The 18,840-nt window shown below is 43.7% G+C and overlaps 1 protein-coding gene across 1 annotated transcript in view; it reads left to right on the top strand.

Moving 5' to 3' along the window:
• LOC123759705 (lachesin) overlaps nt 1-17,588 on the top strand; it is a 75,407-nt gene extending 57,819 nt beyond the window's left edge. The window contains exons 6-8 of the mRNA XM_069317771.1: nt 6,425-6,563; nt 11,703-11,950; nt 12,723-17,588. Coding sequence (XP_069173872.1) covers nt 6,425-6,563; nt 11,703-11,950; nt 12,723-12,961 — 626 coding nt within the window. The 3' untranslated portion in view covers nt 12,962-17,588. The remainder of the gene's footprint in view (nt 1-6,424; nt 6,564-11,702; nt 11,951-12,722) is intronic.
• The last annotated feature ends 1,252 nt before the right edge of the window (nt 17,589-18,840 follow it).

Here is an 18,840-nt window from a genome sequence, read left to right as displayed (position 1 = left end):
GTTTGCTGACGACGCCAAAATTCTGAGAAAGATTAAGACAGAGGATAGCTTGAGGCTTCAAGAAGACCTAAACAAACTGAAGGAATGGTAGAACAAATGGTTGTTACAGTTTAACACAAGCAAATGTAATGTAATGAAGATAGGTGTAGGGAGCAGGAGGCCAGATACAAGGTATCATTTGGGAGATGAAATTCTTCAAGAGTCAGAGAGAGAAAAAGACTTGGGGGTTGATATCACGCCTGACCTGTCTCCTGCAGCACATATCAAGAGGATAACATCAGCAGCATTTGCCAGGTTGGCCAACATAAGAACGGCACTTAGAAACTTGTGTAAGGAATCATTTAGAACTTTGTATACCACATATGTCAGACCAGTCCTGGAGTATGCAGCCCCAGCATGGAGTTCATATCTAGTCAAGGATAAGACTAAACTGAAAAAGGTTCAAAGGTTTGCCACCAGACTAGTACCCGGGCTGAGAGGTATGAGCTACGAGAAGAGACTACGGGAATTAAACCTCACATCGATGGAAGACAGAAGAGTTAGGGGGACATGGTCACCACATTCAAGATCCTCAAGGGAATTGACTGGGTTGCTAAAGACAGGCTGTTTAACACAAGGGGCACATGCACTAGGGGGGACAGGTGGAAATTGAGTGCCCAAATGAGTCACAGAGATATTAGAAAGAACTTTTTTAGTGTCGGAGTGGTTGACAAATGGAATGCATTAGGAAGTGATGTGGTGGAGGCTGACTCCATACACAGTTTCAAGTGTAGATATGATAGAGCCCAATAGGCCCAGGAACCTGTACACCAGTTGATTGACAGTTGAGAGGCGGGACCAAAGAGCCAGAGCTCAACCGCCGCAAGCACAAATAGGTGAGTACACACCATCACAGAGGTTTTGAAGAGATCGTAATCTAGGAATTAAAATTAGTAGGGATTTAGAGCCAATAAAGCAAATAGGATATCAAGATATATTTCTAGAATCTCTTATAACAAGAGCTCTAAGTGTTATTCAGCCAAATTTTGCTCTTGTTAGACAAACATTTAGATAACATTTAGCAAAAGTAGATATACACCTATTTGTGCCGATGATGTATTTTATATATATATATATGTCGTACCTAGTAGCCAGAACTCACTTCTCAGCCTACTATTCAAGGCCCGATTTGCCTAATAAGCCAAGTTTTCCTGAATTAATATATTTACTATAATTTTTTTCTTATGAAATGATAAAGCAACCCTTTTCTCTATGTATGAGGTCAATTTTTTTTATTGGAGTTAAAATTAACGTAGATATATGACCGAACCTAACCAACCCTACCTAACCTAACCTAACCTATATTTATAGGTAAGGTTAGGTTAGGTAGCCAAAAAAAGCTTGGTTAGGTTAGGTTAGGTAGGTTAGGTAGACGAAAAAACATTAATTCATGAAAACTTGGCTTATTAGGCAAATCGGGCCTTGAATAGTAGGCTGAGAAGTGCGTTCTGGCTATTAGGTACGACATATATATATATATATATATATATATATATATATATATATATATATATATATATATATATATATATATATATATATAGTTATATATATATATATATATATATATATATATATATATATATATATATATATATATATATATATTGTGTGTGTGTGTGTGTGTGTGTGTGTGTGTGTGTGTGTGTGTGTGTGTGTGTGTGTGTGTGTGTGTGTGTGTATTCACCTAGTTGTGTTTGCGGGGGTTGAGCTCTGGCTCTTTCTGCCCGCCTCTCAATTGTCAATCAACTGTTTACTATTTGTTCCCCATACCACACACACACACACACACACACACACACACACACACACACACACCCTAGGAAGCAGCCCGTGACAGCTGACTAACTCCCAGGTACCTATTTACTGCTAGGTAACAGGGGCATTGATGATGAAAGAAACTTTGCCCATTTGTTTCTGCCTGGTGCGGGAATCGAACCCGCGCCACAGAATTACGAGTCCTGCGCGCTATCCACCAGGCCCCTTGTGTGTGCGTGTGCGTGTGCGTGTGTGTGTGTGTGTGTCTTTGTTCTTATATTCTTAGTCGAGTGATAAATTTGCACTCAACATTCCGTTAAAACATTCACTCAAGCAGGAAGCATTTGGCAGCAAGTGAAACATGCAATTATTTAACACCTCTGGAGCCGCTCCTCGCGTACCAATACTTAACACTTATGACATATGTATCGCTCAGAGAAGTCGCGCTGGTAAATACTTTGAGCTGCCGTGGCCTGCACTCTGATCCTGGAGTGCTACCCCTGGAAACACAAACTACCAATGCCCTGGAAACACAAACTACCAATGCCCTGGAAACACAAACTGCCAATGCCCTGGAAACACAAACCGCCAATGCCCTGGAAACACAAACTACCAATGCCCTGGAAACGCAAACCGCCAATGCCCTGGAAACACAAACCGCCAATGCCCTGGAAACAAACCGCCAATGCCCTGGAAACAAACCGCCAATGCCCTGGAAACACAAACTGCCAATGCCCTGGAAACACAAACCGCCAATGCCCTGGAAACACAAACTGTCAATGCCCTGGAAACACAAACTGCCAATGCCCTGGAAACACAAACTGCCAATGCCCTGGAAACACAAACTGCCAATGCCCTGGAAATGCAAACCGCCAAAGCCCTGGAAACACAAACCGAAACTGTCCCTATTTTCCGCTTGTTACAACTTGTAATAAAGTGGTTACATCTTGGCTTAACGTGTTTATGACGTTTTAGAACGTTGTTACAACTTGGTATATTGGTTGTTATAACTGGTTAGGTGTTAAAACTTGTTCGAACGTTGTACCAACGTCGTAGTTTCGGTGTGTGTGTGGTGGGACCAGCCCTACTGCATACGTTGATCAACAGGTTGTTTGGGGTATCCTGTCTGCATTGTTTTCACAGACGACTCTATTTTGTAGCCAATGACGAGCGTGTAATGCTTATGCAACGATCCTAGAAAATTCCAGCAAAGAAGAACCAACTGCTAAATGTAATGGAATGCAGAACTATTCCTCCAAAGGGACATGACGAGGGACTACAGAGTCATGGGAAGGGACATAAGGAAGAGGCGCAAGTAGATTGGGAGAAGGGAACCGGGAAAGAACAGTCCCCAAACATAGCAAGCAACCCCACAGAGACGTGCAGCACACACACACACACACACACACACACACACACACACACACACACACACACACACACACACACACACACACACACCATCCACCTCACAAACCTTCCACACCCTCAGCTCTCCCTATCCCCCCCCCTCCTATCCTTTGGTTACCCATCCCTACCTAAGCTCAGGAGAGACCTGAGACCTCAGCCCCCAACCCCCAACCTCTCTGAACAAGTCAATCAAGAATCAAGTCAACACGACCTTTTACCTTAAACCCTGCATCTCCTGCATTGCTCAAGAGACAAATTATTCTGTGACATTAACACACTACAGAGTGATGCCAACATACCAATTCACTCCTTGTATGACAAATGACTGAGTAAAAATGCCTACGATCTCATCAAACTGAACATGCCTTTTAAATCCAATCAACCTGTCTCCGATGTACAGGACCATCGAGTTAATATCACACTGAGCCTGTTTTCAGAAGCACACATCAAACGGATTTTATCAGCGGCTCAATCTCGGTTGAGCATCATTGAATCATCATTTAGAAATTTGAGAATCACTCAAGGCTTTATATATGACATGTTCGGTGAGTTTTGGAATATTCTAATCGAGCTTAGAGTCCGTAGGAAGTCATTCACACAACGAAGGTGGAGAAAGTTTGGAGGTATGCCACAAGATTATTCTCTGAACTGAGATGTATGACTCAGGAGAGACTACAGAAATTAAACCGCACGTCACTAGAAGACAGGATATTTGTGAGAGACATGATTACAACGTACAAAATTCTCAGAGAAATTAATAGGGTAGAATATGGAGTGACTATTTGGCATGAATGGTACTCGGACAAGGGGACCACCGGTTGAAAGTGAGTACACAGATACATTAGTTTTTTCAGAAGTTGGGTGATGGAGGCAGACAGCATACACAGCTTCAAACGTAAATAAAATAGAGCCCAACAGGCTCAGGAACACGTTCACTAGTTTACTGAATGTTGAGAGTTGGCAACAAAGAGTCAAGCCTCAACCTCCGCAAGCCAACCCGTCCTCGACTCAAGTCCATTACATTCAGCGGTCAACCCCACAGACGCATTCATAAATTTTAACATGCTGTTCATTCAAAACGGGAATTTTCGCAAGTATAAATTAATATTATAATATTAATATTGTGTGTATATATATATAGGCATAAGTTAGGTTAGGTTAGGTTAGGCGTTTAGGTTCTGTTGGCGATTATTTGCATTTGTAGTACGTGGGTGAAGCATTTACAGCGTTGTGATTCGAACAAAATTCGTCAGTGAAGCACTTGTTCCGGATATGTTCGAACGTCAGCAGTTGTGAGCCGTGTGTAAACCGCTTTTCATTCATAAACAGGGGGTTTGGCGGGTGCATGGAATCACTTTTGGATCTTTGTTTGGAGGACGGACTGCGCAAGCACACTTAAGTATGAGATAAATACACTTCATCACCTTTATGTACATATTAATCAGGACCCGGATTCACGAAGCAGTTACGCAAGGACTTACGAACCTGATCTTTTCTCAATCTTTGACGGCTTTGGTTACATTTATTAAACAATTTACAAGCATGAAAACTTCCCAATCAACTGTTGTTGTTATTATAAACAGCCTCATTGGTCTTCGGAGCTTATTAATTGTTTAATAATTGTAAACAAAGCCTTCAAAGATTGAGGAAAGATGTACACATTCAATCCGTCCTCGACTCAAGTCCATTACATCCAGCGGTCGACCCCACAGACGCATTCATAAATTTTATGAATTTTGAATGAACATGCTGTTCATTCAAAACAGTTATTTTCTCAAATATAAACTAGTTTTATAATATAGTCAGCGTATTGTGCATATATAGGCATAGGTTAGTTAGGTGTTTAGGCTCTGTTGGCGATTATTTGTATTTGTAGTACGTGGGAGAAGCATTTACAGCGTTGTGATTCGAACAAAAGTCGTCAGTGAAGCACTTGTTCCGGAAGTGTTCGAACGTCATCAGTTGTGAGTCGTGTGTAAACCGTTTTTCATTCATAAACAGCGGGTTTGGCGGGTGGATGGAATCACTTTTGGCTCTTTGTTCAGCCCGTCCTCCAAACAAAGATCCAAAAGTGATTCCATCCACCCGCCAAACCCCCTGTTTATGAATGAAAAGCGGTTTACACACGACTCACAACTGTTGACGTTTGAACACTTCCGGAACAAGTGCTTCACTGACGACTTTTGTTCGAACCACAACGCTGTAAATGCTTCACCCACGTACTACAAATACAAATAATCGCCAACAGAACCTAAACACCTAACCTAACCTAACCAATGCCTATATATGCACAATATGCTAATATATTATAATATTAATTTATACTTGAGAAAATTCCCGTTTTGAATGAACAGCATATAAAAATTTATGAATGCGTCTGTGGGGTCGACCGCTGGATGTAATGGACTTGATTCGAGGACGGGTTGTTTTGTTAGGAGGACGGATTGACACGTTCGAAAGTACTTACGTAACTGCTTCGTGAATCAGGGTCCTGGTCTGTCACTTAATACAGTGACACGCTGTCGTCACAACGTTAGAATAGCGGTGGTATATACGAAACTATGAACAAATCCACAAGGGCCGTGACGAGGATTCGAACCTGCGTCCGAGAGCATCCCAGACGCTGCCTTAATCGACTGAGCTACGACATGGTCAAAAGGAGTTGAAACCGAAGTACTACTGAAGGACTTTTGTTCATATGATGCATCACGCAATTGTGATTTCCGTGTGTAGTGAAACGAATCAACTACACACAGTTTGTTCAACTGTGTGTAGTTGATTCTGCGACTATAACAGCCGCAGAATCAACGCTTCCACAATCAAGGGAGCCGGTCGGCCGAGCGGACAGCACTCTGGACTTGTGATCCTGTGGTCCAGGGTTCGATCCCGGGCGCCGGCGAGAAACAATGGGCAGAGTTTCTTTCACCCTATGCTCCTGTTACCTAGCAGTAAAAATAGGTACCTGGGTGTTAGTCAGCTGTCACGGGCTGCTTCCTGGGGGTGGAGGCCTGGTCGAGGACCGGGCCGCGGGGACACTAAAAAGCCCCGAAATCATCTCAAGATAACCTTCCTGCAGCCAATTAGCGATCCGCCACGACAGGTTAGTTTGGTTTCCTGTGTTATTACGTTTCTGGGTAGATAAAACCGGTGGAACTTCTCCGGTTGGGCCGTCGTGAGGACGGAGTGCTCATTGACCCTCTTGTTCATGTTCCAACAGTCGAGCCGACGGTCCACGTCCCGAACCAGCTGGTGGGGACGCCCCTGGGGTCTGACCTCTTCCTCTCCTGCAAGGTGGAGGCCTACCCCAAGCCTATCACCTTCTGGAAGAAAAATAACGACTTTATGATTCTCGATGGGTAAGTTCTCAGGTACTGAGGTAAACCTGTGACTACACCTCCACCTTGACGGGTAAGTTCTCAAGCACTGAGGTAAACCTGTGACTACACCTCCACCTCGATGGGTAAGTTCTCAAGCACTGAGGTAAACCTGTGACTGCACCTCCACCTTGACGGGTAAGTTCTCAAGCACTGAGGTAAACCTGTGACTACACCTCCACCTCGATGGGTAAATTCTCAAGCACTGAGGTAAACCCGTGACTACACCTTGATGGGTAAGTTCTCAAGCACTGAGGTAAACCCATAACTCCACCTTGATGGGTAAGTTCTCAAGCACTGAGGTAAACCCGTGACTACACCTCCACCTCGACAGGTAAGTTCTCAAGCTCAGAGGTAAACCCTTGACTACACCTCCACCTCGACAGGTAAGTTCTCAAGCTCAGAGGTAAACCCTTGACTACACCTCCACCTCGACAGGTAAGTTCTCAAGCTCAGAGGTACCATAGTTTCCTATGTTATCCACAAGGGGTAAGGAAGCATTAATCATACCTCCTTCCTCAATGCTAAAATGAGTTTATATACACTAAAAAAGTCTCATTAAATCAACAAACAAAACTTATCTCGAATTGAAATCACGTGTGTCTTTGCATGATGACAACTTGTTTAAGATAAGAAAGAAACTAATGTAATAATATCTTCACTTTCTTGCGGTAATTTAATTTTCTCTTCTTTAAATCTTTTCACTGTATACACCTAGTTGTGCTTGCGGGGGTTGAGCTCTGGCTCTTTGGCCCGCCTCTCAACTGTCAATCAATTGATTTTTTTTCACACACACACACTCACACACACACACATCTACGATCAGGTGACACAGATTAAGCAAGAAAGAGAGGGCTGGGCGGACTGCATTTTCTTGGATTGTCGGAAAGCCTTTGACACAGTACCGCATAAGAGGCTGGTACATAAGCTGGAGAGACAGGCAGGTGTAGCTGGTAAGGTGCTCCAGTGGATAAGGGAGTATCTAAGCAATAGGAAGCAGAGAGTTACGGTGAGGGGTGAGACCTCCGATTGGCGTGAAGTCATCAGTGGAGTCCCACAGGGCTCTGTACTCGGTCCTATCTTGTTTCTGATATATGTAAATGATCTCCCGGAGGGTATCGATTCATTTCTCTCAATGTTTGCGGACGATGCTAAAATTATGAGAAGGATTAAAACAGAAGAGGACTGTTTGAGGCTTCAAGAAGACCTAGACAAGCTGAAGGAATGGTCGAACAAATGGTTGTTAGAGTTTAACCCAACCAAATGTAATGTAATGAAGATAGGTGTAGGGAGCAGGAGGCCAGATACAAGGTATCATCTGGGAGAGGAAATTCTTCAGGAGTCAGAGAAGGAAAAAGACTTGGGGGTTGATATCACGCCAGACCTGTCTCCTGCAGCACATATCAAGCGGATAACATCAGCGGCATATGCCAGGCTGGCCAACATACGAACGGCATTCAGAAACTTGTGTAAAGAATCATTCAGAACTTTGTATACCACATATGTCAGGCCAATCCTGGAGTATGCAGCCCCAGCATGGAGTCCATATCTAGTCAAGGATAAGACTAAACTGGAAAAGGTTCAAAGGTTTGCCACCAGACTAGTACCCGAGCTGAGAGGTATGAGCTACGAGGAGAGACTACGGGAATTAAACCTCACTTCGCTGGAAGACAGAAGAGTTAGGGGGGACATGATCACCACATTCAAGATTCTGAAGGGGATTGATAGGGTAGATAAAGACAGTCTATTTAACACAAGGGGAACACGCACAAGGGGACACAGGTGGAAACTGAGTGCCCAAATGAGCCACAGAGATATTAGAAAGAACTTTTTTAGTGTCAGAGTGGTTGACAAATGGAATGCATTAGGGGGTGATGTGGTGGAGGCTCACTCCATACACAGTTTCAAGTGTAGATATGACAGAGCCCGATAGGCTCAGGAATCTGTACACCTGTTGATTGACGGTTGAGAGGCGGGACCAAAGAGCCAGAGCTCAACCCCCGCAAACACAACTAGGTGAGTACAACTAGGTGAGTACACACACACACACACACACACACACACACAGGAACCGGGGGGAACCTATACATTAGTTGATTGACCGTTGAGAGGCGGGACCAAAGAGCCAGAGCTCAACCCCCGCAAGCACAATTAGGTAAGTACAGGAAGCAGCCCGTAGCAGTTGTCTAATTCCCAGGTACTTATTTAGGTACTAACTTTAATTAAGAAGTTTAGGTACTAACTCCCAGGTACCTATTTAGGTACTAACCTTAATTAAGAAGTTTAGGTACTAACTCCCAGGTACCTATTTAGATAATTCATCTAGGTACAGGTACCTAGATGAATTATTTACTTCTATTGTATTATGATTCATCTGTCGGCAGTTCTATCTGGTCTCTGATCCTCTTCCCAATACCTCTCTCTAGTTTTTCTCTCACTTTCTTTACTATTTTACCACTCTCTCTTTCTTATGCAGTACTCAGTTCTCTATCTTATCCCCCTTCTTTGCTTTACCCTTTCTTTCTTATACTCGTCTCTATCTTATCCCCTTATCTGTTTCTTTTGCCTATCTTAACCTTGCTACTTCCTGCCTCTCCTACTGGAAGAGGCAGGTGAGTTCAGACATAAACACAAGGACAAGGAAATAGATATGACGAGAAATTAAGCAGAAAAAATTAAGATGAAGACAAGAAATGGACGAGTAAGAGGGTGTGAATAAACAAGAGGAGATGAAGAAGGAAGAGAAGACAAAGAAGACCACAGCCCTCAAGAGTGACGTTGGTCGACCACGTCTTTAATCTTTTACCGGAGGAAAGGTTTAGGGGCCAACAAGGAGGAAAGAGGTGCCTACATGGGTGGCACCTCTGGTGATTAGTTAAGACCAAGATGGTTCTCTTAATTCCTTCCCGTTCAAAGCCCAACTTTCAGACCTCGTTCTGTAGATGTTTGGTCAACATCTGCTCCATCTGAATAGTTTGAGAACGTCTTTTTATATGTTTTGTTACTTTTAATATTTTGTTTGCGTTTGTTAAAGTTTTATTAATTTTTCTTTATTGTAGATCATGCAGTCCTGTCATACAATTCCTACAATAATAATAACAATAATAATAATAATAATAATAATAATAATTAATAAATTATAATAATCTGTTTACTTAGAGAATCTTAATATAAACGTTGTCGGTTTTAAGATATTAAACTATTTAAAATATTTAAACTGTGCAGGCGATGAGTCACAGTAACGTGGCTCAAGTATGTTGACCAGACCACATACTAGAAGGTGAAGGGACGACGACGTTTCGGTCCGCCCTGGACCATTCTCAAGTCGATTGAGATCGACTGGCGATTGAAAATCGACTTGAGAATGGTCCAGGACGGACAGAAACGTCGTCGTCCCTTCACCTTCTAGTGTGTGGTCTGGTCAACATATTTAAACTTATAATTTATAAAAATCGTCAATATGATACTGACGTATTATAATGCCAATACTTTAATAATTTTTCTAATACAAATAAAAAAAAATATACCGAAATATGAAGAGAGTATTTTATTTGGTCAGAGGTCATCTCAGGCTGGGCACGCTTGTTTATAAAACGAGAAACACACAGAAAACTGTTAGTGTTTTTTGCCTTAAACAAAAGCGTACACGGACGCACGTACACACACACACACACACACACACACACACACACACACACACACACACACACACACACACACACACACACACACACCTGACCCAAGAACGTCAGAAACGATAACTGAATGCACCAGTGAGTCAGACCAAAGTCTCAGCCAAAGAAAAAAAACGGAGGACCAAGAGGTCCACACTAACCCAGCAGCTCCATAACTGGTGCAGCCAGCGCTCCAGAGCTGAAAACGCCCATGAAGAACTACGGGCTCACCATAGCCCGTGCTGCTTGGAACTTTTTGTTCCAGGTAGCGAATCTTTAACAAGTTTAACAACAGCCCATGAAGACCCCCGTCCATCCCTAGATCTCCAGTATCAGCCATTGATAGAATGGTTCCAAAAAGCCTCCACTAGTGGGATCACCATAGCCCGTGCTACTTGGAATATTTTGTTCCGAGTAGCTGAATCTAAAACAATAACATGTACTAGTGAGGGTAACATCTTAATATTGCAATTTCCTGATGAAGAGTTTTTAACTAAAGTTTACATAAAGCAAACTTGAGTGAAGACGAAAAGTGTAACTAAGTTTCAAACACGCAATTACCATTGATCTGTTAATCTATTTGGACGGAAGGAGAAGCCACATAGAAAACGACATTTGGAGGTCTTTATCTTCAAAAATACTGATTAGTTTCATCTCCGTGTTGTTGCATACTCTACGGTCTTTCTTCCTCAACTGAGTACACACCACGAAATGCTCCGGTCGTGAATATCACACCGATCTGAAGACATAAAACCTGCCTTCAAAATGTTGACCAGACCACACACTAGAAATTGAAGGGACGACGACGTTTCGGTCCGTCCTGGACCATTCTCAAGTCGACCATTCTCAAGACCATTCGCAATCGACTTGTGAATGGTCCAGGACGGACCGAAACGTCGTCGTCCCTTCAATTTCTAGTGTGTGGTCTGGTCAACATACTTCAGCCACGTTATTGTGACTCATCGCCTGCCTTCAAAATGTTTTCCATACACAAGTTAACCAAAATCAACATTTTAACAATCCCAAAGTTCATACCCATACAAACTGAGACACTGTTAAATAACAGTACCGGAAAATATGCATATACACTGTATGTATATCTTTCCCCAGTAATACTAGAGTACTAGAATATTACCTAACCTCCCCCAGCCTAACTATCCCGATCCAACCACTTGGGATGGACGGTAGAGCGACGGTCTCGCTTCATGCAGGTCGGCGTTCAATCCCCGACCGTCCAGGTGGTTAGGCACCATTCCTTCCCTCCCCGTCCCATCCCAAATGGTTGGGCACCATTCCTTCCCCCCGTCCCATCCCAAATTGTTATCCTAACCCTTTCCAAGTGCTATATAGTCGTAATGGCTTGGCGCTTTCACTCTTGATAATTCCCTAACTGTCCCGAGCCCCAAGTGTTGCCTGGTGTTCCACAGTCTGTCTCTCCCTCACACAGACCGAAATACAAAGTCGGGGAGTCGACGAGATCCTACCACTCCAACATGTCGCTCATCATTCGGGACGTCCAGGCCTCGGACATCGGCACGTACACGTGCGTGGCCAGGAACTCCATCAGCCAGGCCGAGGGCCAGATACGGACCTACGAGATCGACCCTCCAGCAACACACAGACCCACCACCTCCAAAGGGCCACCAGGGGGCGATTCTCCCTCCCCGGCCCTCAGCCACAGCTCCAAGTCTTCAGGTAGGCTTCTACCGGTCCTCTGTTGGCTTCTTGACTTGCCAGCCGCCAGAGGGTTAATATATTGGGCCATCGTAGTGGATTACTGAACTAATTGCGTGTGCATTTTTAACACCAAATGTTGTTCAGAACTGAGTTAAACTCTTAATATATATATTCATCAAGAACCTCACCCACCATTCCCGACTAGTCATCCACCTCACCACCACTCCTGACTAACCATCCACCTCACCACCACTCCCGACTAACCATCCACCTCACCACCACTCCCGACTAACCATCCACCTCACCACCACTCCCGACTAACCATCCACCTCACCACCACTCCCGACTAACCATCCACCTCACCACCACTCCCGACTAACCATCCACCTCACCACCACTCCCGACTAGTCATCCACCTCACCACCACTCCCGACTAACCATCCACCTCGCCACCACTCCCGACTAACCATCTACCTCACCACTCCTGACTAACCATCCACCTCACCACCATTCCGGACTAGTCATCCACCTCACCACCACTCCTGACTAACCATCCACCTCACCACCACTCCTGACTAACCATCCACCTCACCACCACTCCCGACTAACCATCCACCTCTCCACCACTCCTGACTAACCATCCACCTCACCACCACTCCCGACTAACCATCCACCTCACCACCACTCCTGACTAACCATCCACCTCACCACCACTCCCGACTAACCATCCACCTCACCACCACTCCTGACACAAGCCTCACACCCCACTCACCCTCCGCCTCTTCTACAGGTCCACACAAGAACAAGTACGAGGACGATTACAATTACAAGACGACGGTGGACGCGTCTCACTCGTCACACAACAAAGGGAAGCGGAAGAACCCACCTCACTACCCAGACGTGGAGACGGACCAGACGAGGAACCCGTCGCTACGCCCCGACCTGTCGTCCCGTGGGGCGCCTCGCCACACCCTCGCCCCGTTCCTGCTCCTCCTCATCAACGTTCTTCGCATTGCTCACTACTTCTGAACGGCTTTCACCCTACTAGATACAAATATATATATATATATAAATATCACATGTAAGCTAAGCAACCCTCCTTTGTTATGTTACGCGTCAGAGATGCGCACTTGCTGTGTCGGGCTGTATATTGCTCTCGCTACGTGTGACTCTTCATTAAAACATTTCTAAAACCCTCAAATTAGATTTCGATGCATGAGAATCTTTGTGTGAAGAAACGTGTGTGTGTGTGTGTATTGACGTGATTCTCAGTGGCTTTATCTGTTCCGCCGAGACATTGTTAGCTCTCGTTCTCTGTGTCCTTGGGACTATGTCACGCCAGGAGGACCTTGTCCACCTCTTACCAACGATTGGAAACATCGGCCTCACTCGTCACGTGGTAAGAACTAAGATATATAAGGTGATGTAGGAGTGATTGGAGACACGAAACGTGACAGCTGTGAGCAGCGAGAGAACAGATACGACGAGTGAGGGGACAGATACGACGAGTGAGGGGACAGATACGAGGTAAAGCTATGAGGAGATAAATGGAGTGTGATGAGCCCCGCATCAAGAATGAGTTACCTTTCATAAGAGTGATAAAGTGTGAGGAGCGCATCATCTATCCCCAGTGAGCAATGGACAATACCAAGACGCTTTCATTGTTTGTTCTTCACATGTGGGTGTAAATAATACCGAGTTAGCCAATATAAGTTGAACTACGACATTATTCTTAAATCATCTCATAAACTGCCCTTAGTGTAAAGTGCCATGATTATTATTATTATTACTAGACTTGACGAGGAGAAACACGACGTGCGCAGTCAAGGGCTTAACAGCCAAGCCAACATGCTTGCCGTCCCTCATGCAATCATTCCAGTTCCTTAATTATCCCAGTATAACCACATAGAGCCACATCTTACACTAAACAGGTCGTAATTCATACGTTCTACCCTTTACCCACTGCTAATATCGCTGGCTTTTCAAATTTGACCTTCACTTGACAAACAATTTATCAGCATTGGAGTGCCATTTGAAAACACTATTGTAGTTGACAGTCAAGTGCTTTTTGCATGATGAAGTAGCAGAGTTATGAGTTTTCTGTTGATGCTAACTGGAAAACGATTGCAAAAATGTCATAAACATTGTATGAAATTGACGTTCCACCACTAGACACTATCAACAATGATCAACAATCTAGGATTTTTTAAAATCATTTAATCCAAGTAAAGTCATGCCCACTCTAATCTAATCATGCTTACTCATATCAATGTAAGAAAATATGATTAAAAAAAGCCTTTGGCCAATAGGAGGCCTCTCCCATATCTATCCACACAAACTCATTCACATGTCTAACCTACACTTGAAACAATCCAGGGATCCCACGTCTATTATGATATCCGGTAGTTTGTTCAATAACTTTACAGCCCTGTTTACAAACCAGTATTTATCCAGGTCTTTCCTGAATCTGACATTATCCAATTTATATCCATTGCTTCGTTTTCTAGTTTGTGTTGATATATTTAAAATCTTGTTTATATCTCCTATGTCTTCTCATCAATCTTCATGTCACTATTTTCTCTTCGTCTTTATAACTCAAGCAACTGCAACATTTTGTATTTTATCTTAGTAACAAAAGTATCTAATTGTTGATACAAATGGATCTAAATTATTTAAACCACTGTTAATGTTCCAATTACATAATTTTGTAATATGTATTACAAAATCAATTATGTTCCTATTGAAAATGCGTTTACAAGTCGTTATTGAAGACGTCATCTCAAAATCAATTTGGTGACAACTTTTTGACAAGTGAACAAAGCCTTAGACAATTGGTCATGTCTTATGGAGTATTTACGTTGCGAAATTCTAAATTTCAAATCTTTGGATGTTTTTTCTACATAGATCCTATTACAGTCTTTACAATGTAGGGCAAACTATATATAGGGATCTATGTAAGGCAAACATTCAAAGATTTGAAATTTAGAATTTAGAACAGGAACACCAAAACAAAATATATGCAAGTGTGGCATTTAGTAACATAGTCACTTGTGGTTTTCTGAAATTCCCAGGAAAAAATTCCCAGGAAAAAATTTCCAGGATAAAGGATCTTTTCCAATTTTCACGTAATATCGAAGTTTTGTGGGTCTGTATCCTCCCCCCCCCCCCAGTCATTTCTTAAATAACGAACATTGGATTATGTAAAGATTCATCTGGAAACCGACTTAAAGGTAGCACAGGTGCTGGAGATGACCCCGTTAAGGTGTAGCAGGTGCTGGAGATAACCCCGTTAAGGTGGAACAGGTGCTGGAGATCACCCCGTTAAGGTGTAGCAGGTGCTGGAGATGACCCCGTTAAGGTGGAGCAGGTGCTGGAGATGACCCCGTTAAGGTGGAGCAGATGCTGGAGATGACCCCGTTAAGGTGGAGCAGGTGCTGGAGATCACCCCGTTAAGGTGTAGCAGGTGCTGGAGATGACCCCGTTAAGGTGGAGCAGATGCTGGAGATGACCCCGTTAAGGTGGAACAGGTGCTGGAGATGACCCCGTTAAGGTGGAGCAGGTGCTGGAGATGACCCCGTTAAGGTGTAGTAGGTGCCGGAGATGACCCCGTTAAGGTGTAGCAGTTGCCGAAGATGACCCCGTTAAGGTGTAGCAGGTGCCGGAGATGACCCCGTTAAGGTGTAGCAGGTGCTGGAGATGACCCCGTTAAGGTGGAGCAGATGCTGGAGATGACCCCGTTAAGGTGTAGCAGGTGCCGGAGATGACCCCGTTAAGGTGGAGCAGATGCTGGAGATGACCCCGTTAAGGTGGAGCAGATGCTGGAGATGATGTTTAACTTCAGCGCTGTGGCTAGCAGGGTGCTCATAACCAACTTGTCCCGGGTTCGACTATCGGGTTGGGCGAGATGTTTACATACGTCTTTTTCACACCTAGCAATATATATATAGGAACTTGGGAACTACTCAACTGTTGTGGGTTGCATTATGCGGAGCAGCAGTCGTTGGCTAGAGCCTCGGTGAGTAGGGGAACCTGAACATCGGAACACCATCACACACACACACACGAACACACAGACACACACACACACACACACGGGTGTGTGCAGTGTGGAGGAAAAAATAGTAGTTAGTAACAGTTGATTGACAGTTGAGAGGCGGGCCGAAAGAGCAGAGCTCAACCCCGGAAAGCACAACTAGGTGAATACACATACATACACACACACACAGACGCACAGTTGTGGTGGAGGCTGACTCCATACACAGTTACAAATGTAGATATGATAGAGCCCAGTAGGCTCAGGAATCTGTACACCAGTTGATTGACAGTTGAGAGGCGGGACCAAAGAACCAAAGCTCAACCCCCGCAAACACAACTAGGTGAGTACACACACACACACACACACAAACACACACACACACACACACACACACACACACACACTGGAGTATGCAGCTCCAATCCTGGAGTATGCAGCTCCAGCCTGGAGTCCATACCTAGTTAAACACAAGACAAAGTTAGAGAAGATTCAGCGGTATGCCACCAGGCTCGTCCCGGAACTGAGAGGATTGAGCTACGAGGAAAGGCTAAAGGAGCTGAACCTCACATCCCTGGAAAACAGAAGAGTAAGGGGAGACATGATAACCACCTACAAAATTCTCAGAGGAATTGACAGGGTGGACAAAGACAAACTCTTCAGCACGGGTGGGGCATGAACAAGGGGACACAGGTGGAAACTTAGTACCCAGATGAGCCACAGAGACGTTAGAAAGAATTTTTTCAGTGTCAGAGTAGTTAATAAATGGAATGCACTAGGAAGTGATGTGGTGGAGGCTGACTCCATACACAGTTTCAAATGTAGATATGATAGAGCCCAGTAGGCTCAGGAATGTGTACACCAGTTGATTGACAGTTGAGAGGCGGGACCAAAGAGCCAAAGCTCAACCCCCGCAAGCACAATTAGGTGAGTACAATTAGGTGAGTACACTATTTAAACCCTCCTTAAACCTCATAAGCCGCCGCACAACGACGTCTCAAGTCATTCTGCATGATTTTGTGGACCTTCCACGATATTAAATATTGTCTTAAATTTCTAAAACAATTATAATTGACATTGACTCATTTTTACCAAAGTCTCAGGATTGGCTCCGACACTACGGGCAGTTATGTATAAATAATAAGGTGTAAAAATATACATATACATTCATGCTTTTCAAGTGAATTTTTGTTATACTTTGTGTTTAACCATTAATAAAATTGATTCATAACATGTTTCTCAGTCTATCTGTTTAAGTATATTTAGAATATTGTTGTTTTTAGGTAATTTTGCATTCCACCTGTAAACACACTTTCTCTCTCCCTCTCTCTCTCTCTCTCTCCCTCTCTCTCCCTCTATCCCTCTCTATCCCTCTCTATCCCTCTCTATCCCTCTCTATCCCTCTCTCTCCTTTCTTTCTCTGTCTCAATAAAATATATATATATATATATATTATATATATATATATATATAATTTCTTATTAAAAATTCTAAATGAACTGTAATAATTTCATCCCAACATAGTAGTGTGTAAATACTGAGTGAGATCATCCCCAAGTAAGTGTTGGTATCAGTTTACTGACATTTTATGTAAAAATGTAAAATAAAAGGCTAAATATTAAATTCTCTTTGAGTCAACCCTTCATCTCAGCAACCCACAGAAGGTTGCTGAGAAAAGCCGACTGATAGATTAAGAAATTGGTCCAAATTGGACAAGTTTTCTAACAACGTATACACATATATATATGTAAATGAATAAGTATATACACAAACACACACACACACACACACACACACACACACACACACACACACACACACACACACACACACACACACACATACACACATACACACGCTGTGTGTGTTTCCACCTCCGCTTTCCGGCGGAGGCGGAAATATATGGGCAGTATCTGATGTATGCAAGGTACATCATTTTGACAATTGTGACATTGTCACCAGAGCCTGAGTGATAACCTGCAACAGCCTTGAGAAATCTGAGCCTCCCTTTATACTGACAACAGAGTCTGGTTACAAAAGACAGTGGAACCCGAGGGACCTCAAGGCAAGGTATTTGAATCTGTTTAGGCAGTCAATGTTGACATTTAGGCAGTCAATGTTGACATTTAGGCAGTCAATGTTGACATTTAGGCAGTCAATTAGGAATCTGTTTAGGCAGTCAATGTTGACATTTAGGCAGTCAATTAGGAATCTGTTTAGGCAGTCATGCTGGGAGTCATCATACAGTTTCATCTTGCCTTCTCCCTGCCTCGGTAGACGTTGATTTCTTATCTATTTTCACTGCTGAGATGACTGCACTTAGGTCCTGACATGAGTTTAATCGAGAGATAAAGAGTCTTGCGTGTTATCATACCAGGAGCCGGTCGGCCGAGCGGACACCACACTGGACTTGTGATCCTGTGGTCCCGGGTTCGATCCCGGGCACCGGCGAGAAACAATGGGCAGAGTTTCTTTCACCCTATGCCCCTGTTACCTAGCAGTAAAATAGGTACCTGGGTATTAGTCAGCTGTCACAGGCTGCTTCCTGGTGGTGGAGGCCTGGTCGAGGACCGGGCCGCGGGGACATTAAAGCCCCGAAATCATCTCAAGATAACCTCAAGATACCAAGTGGTTTGTATCATTATATCATCAGCATAGCTAATGATGTGGACGTCGGGCTTGCTTGGTATCGAGTATGATAGCGCATTTATTACAATATTAAATAAAGTGGGGCTGAGGACACCTCCCTGTGGTGTCTGAAGTCTCTTCGTTCAGCCCTACGTCCCTGGGTGTATTGTAAAAGTACAGATGACATCCTGTTGGATAAGTAACCTCTGATCCAACAAAGAAGCCGACCACCAATATTCATTCTCGC

Source organism: Procambarus clarkii, chromosome 8 (assembly GCF_040958095.1).
Source record: "Procambarus clarkii isolate CNS0578487 chromosome 8, FALCON_Pclarkii_2.0, whole genome shotgun sequence".
Lineage (NCBI taxonomy): Eukaryota > Metazoa > Arthropoda > Malacostraca > Decapoda > Cambaridae > Procambarus > Procambarus clarkii.
The sequence above is the reverse complement of the archived record's forward strand: the minus strand, read 5'-3'. Positions and strand labels throughout refer to the sequence as shown.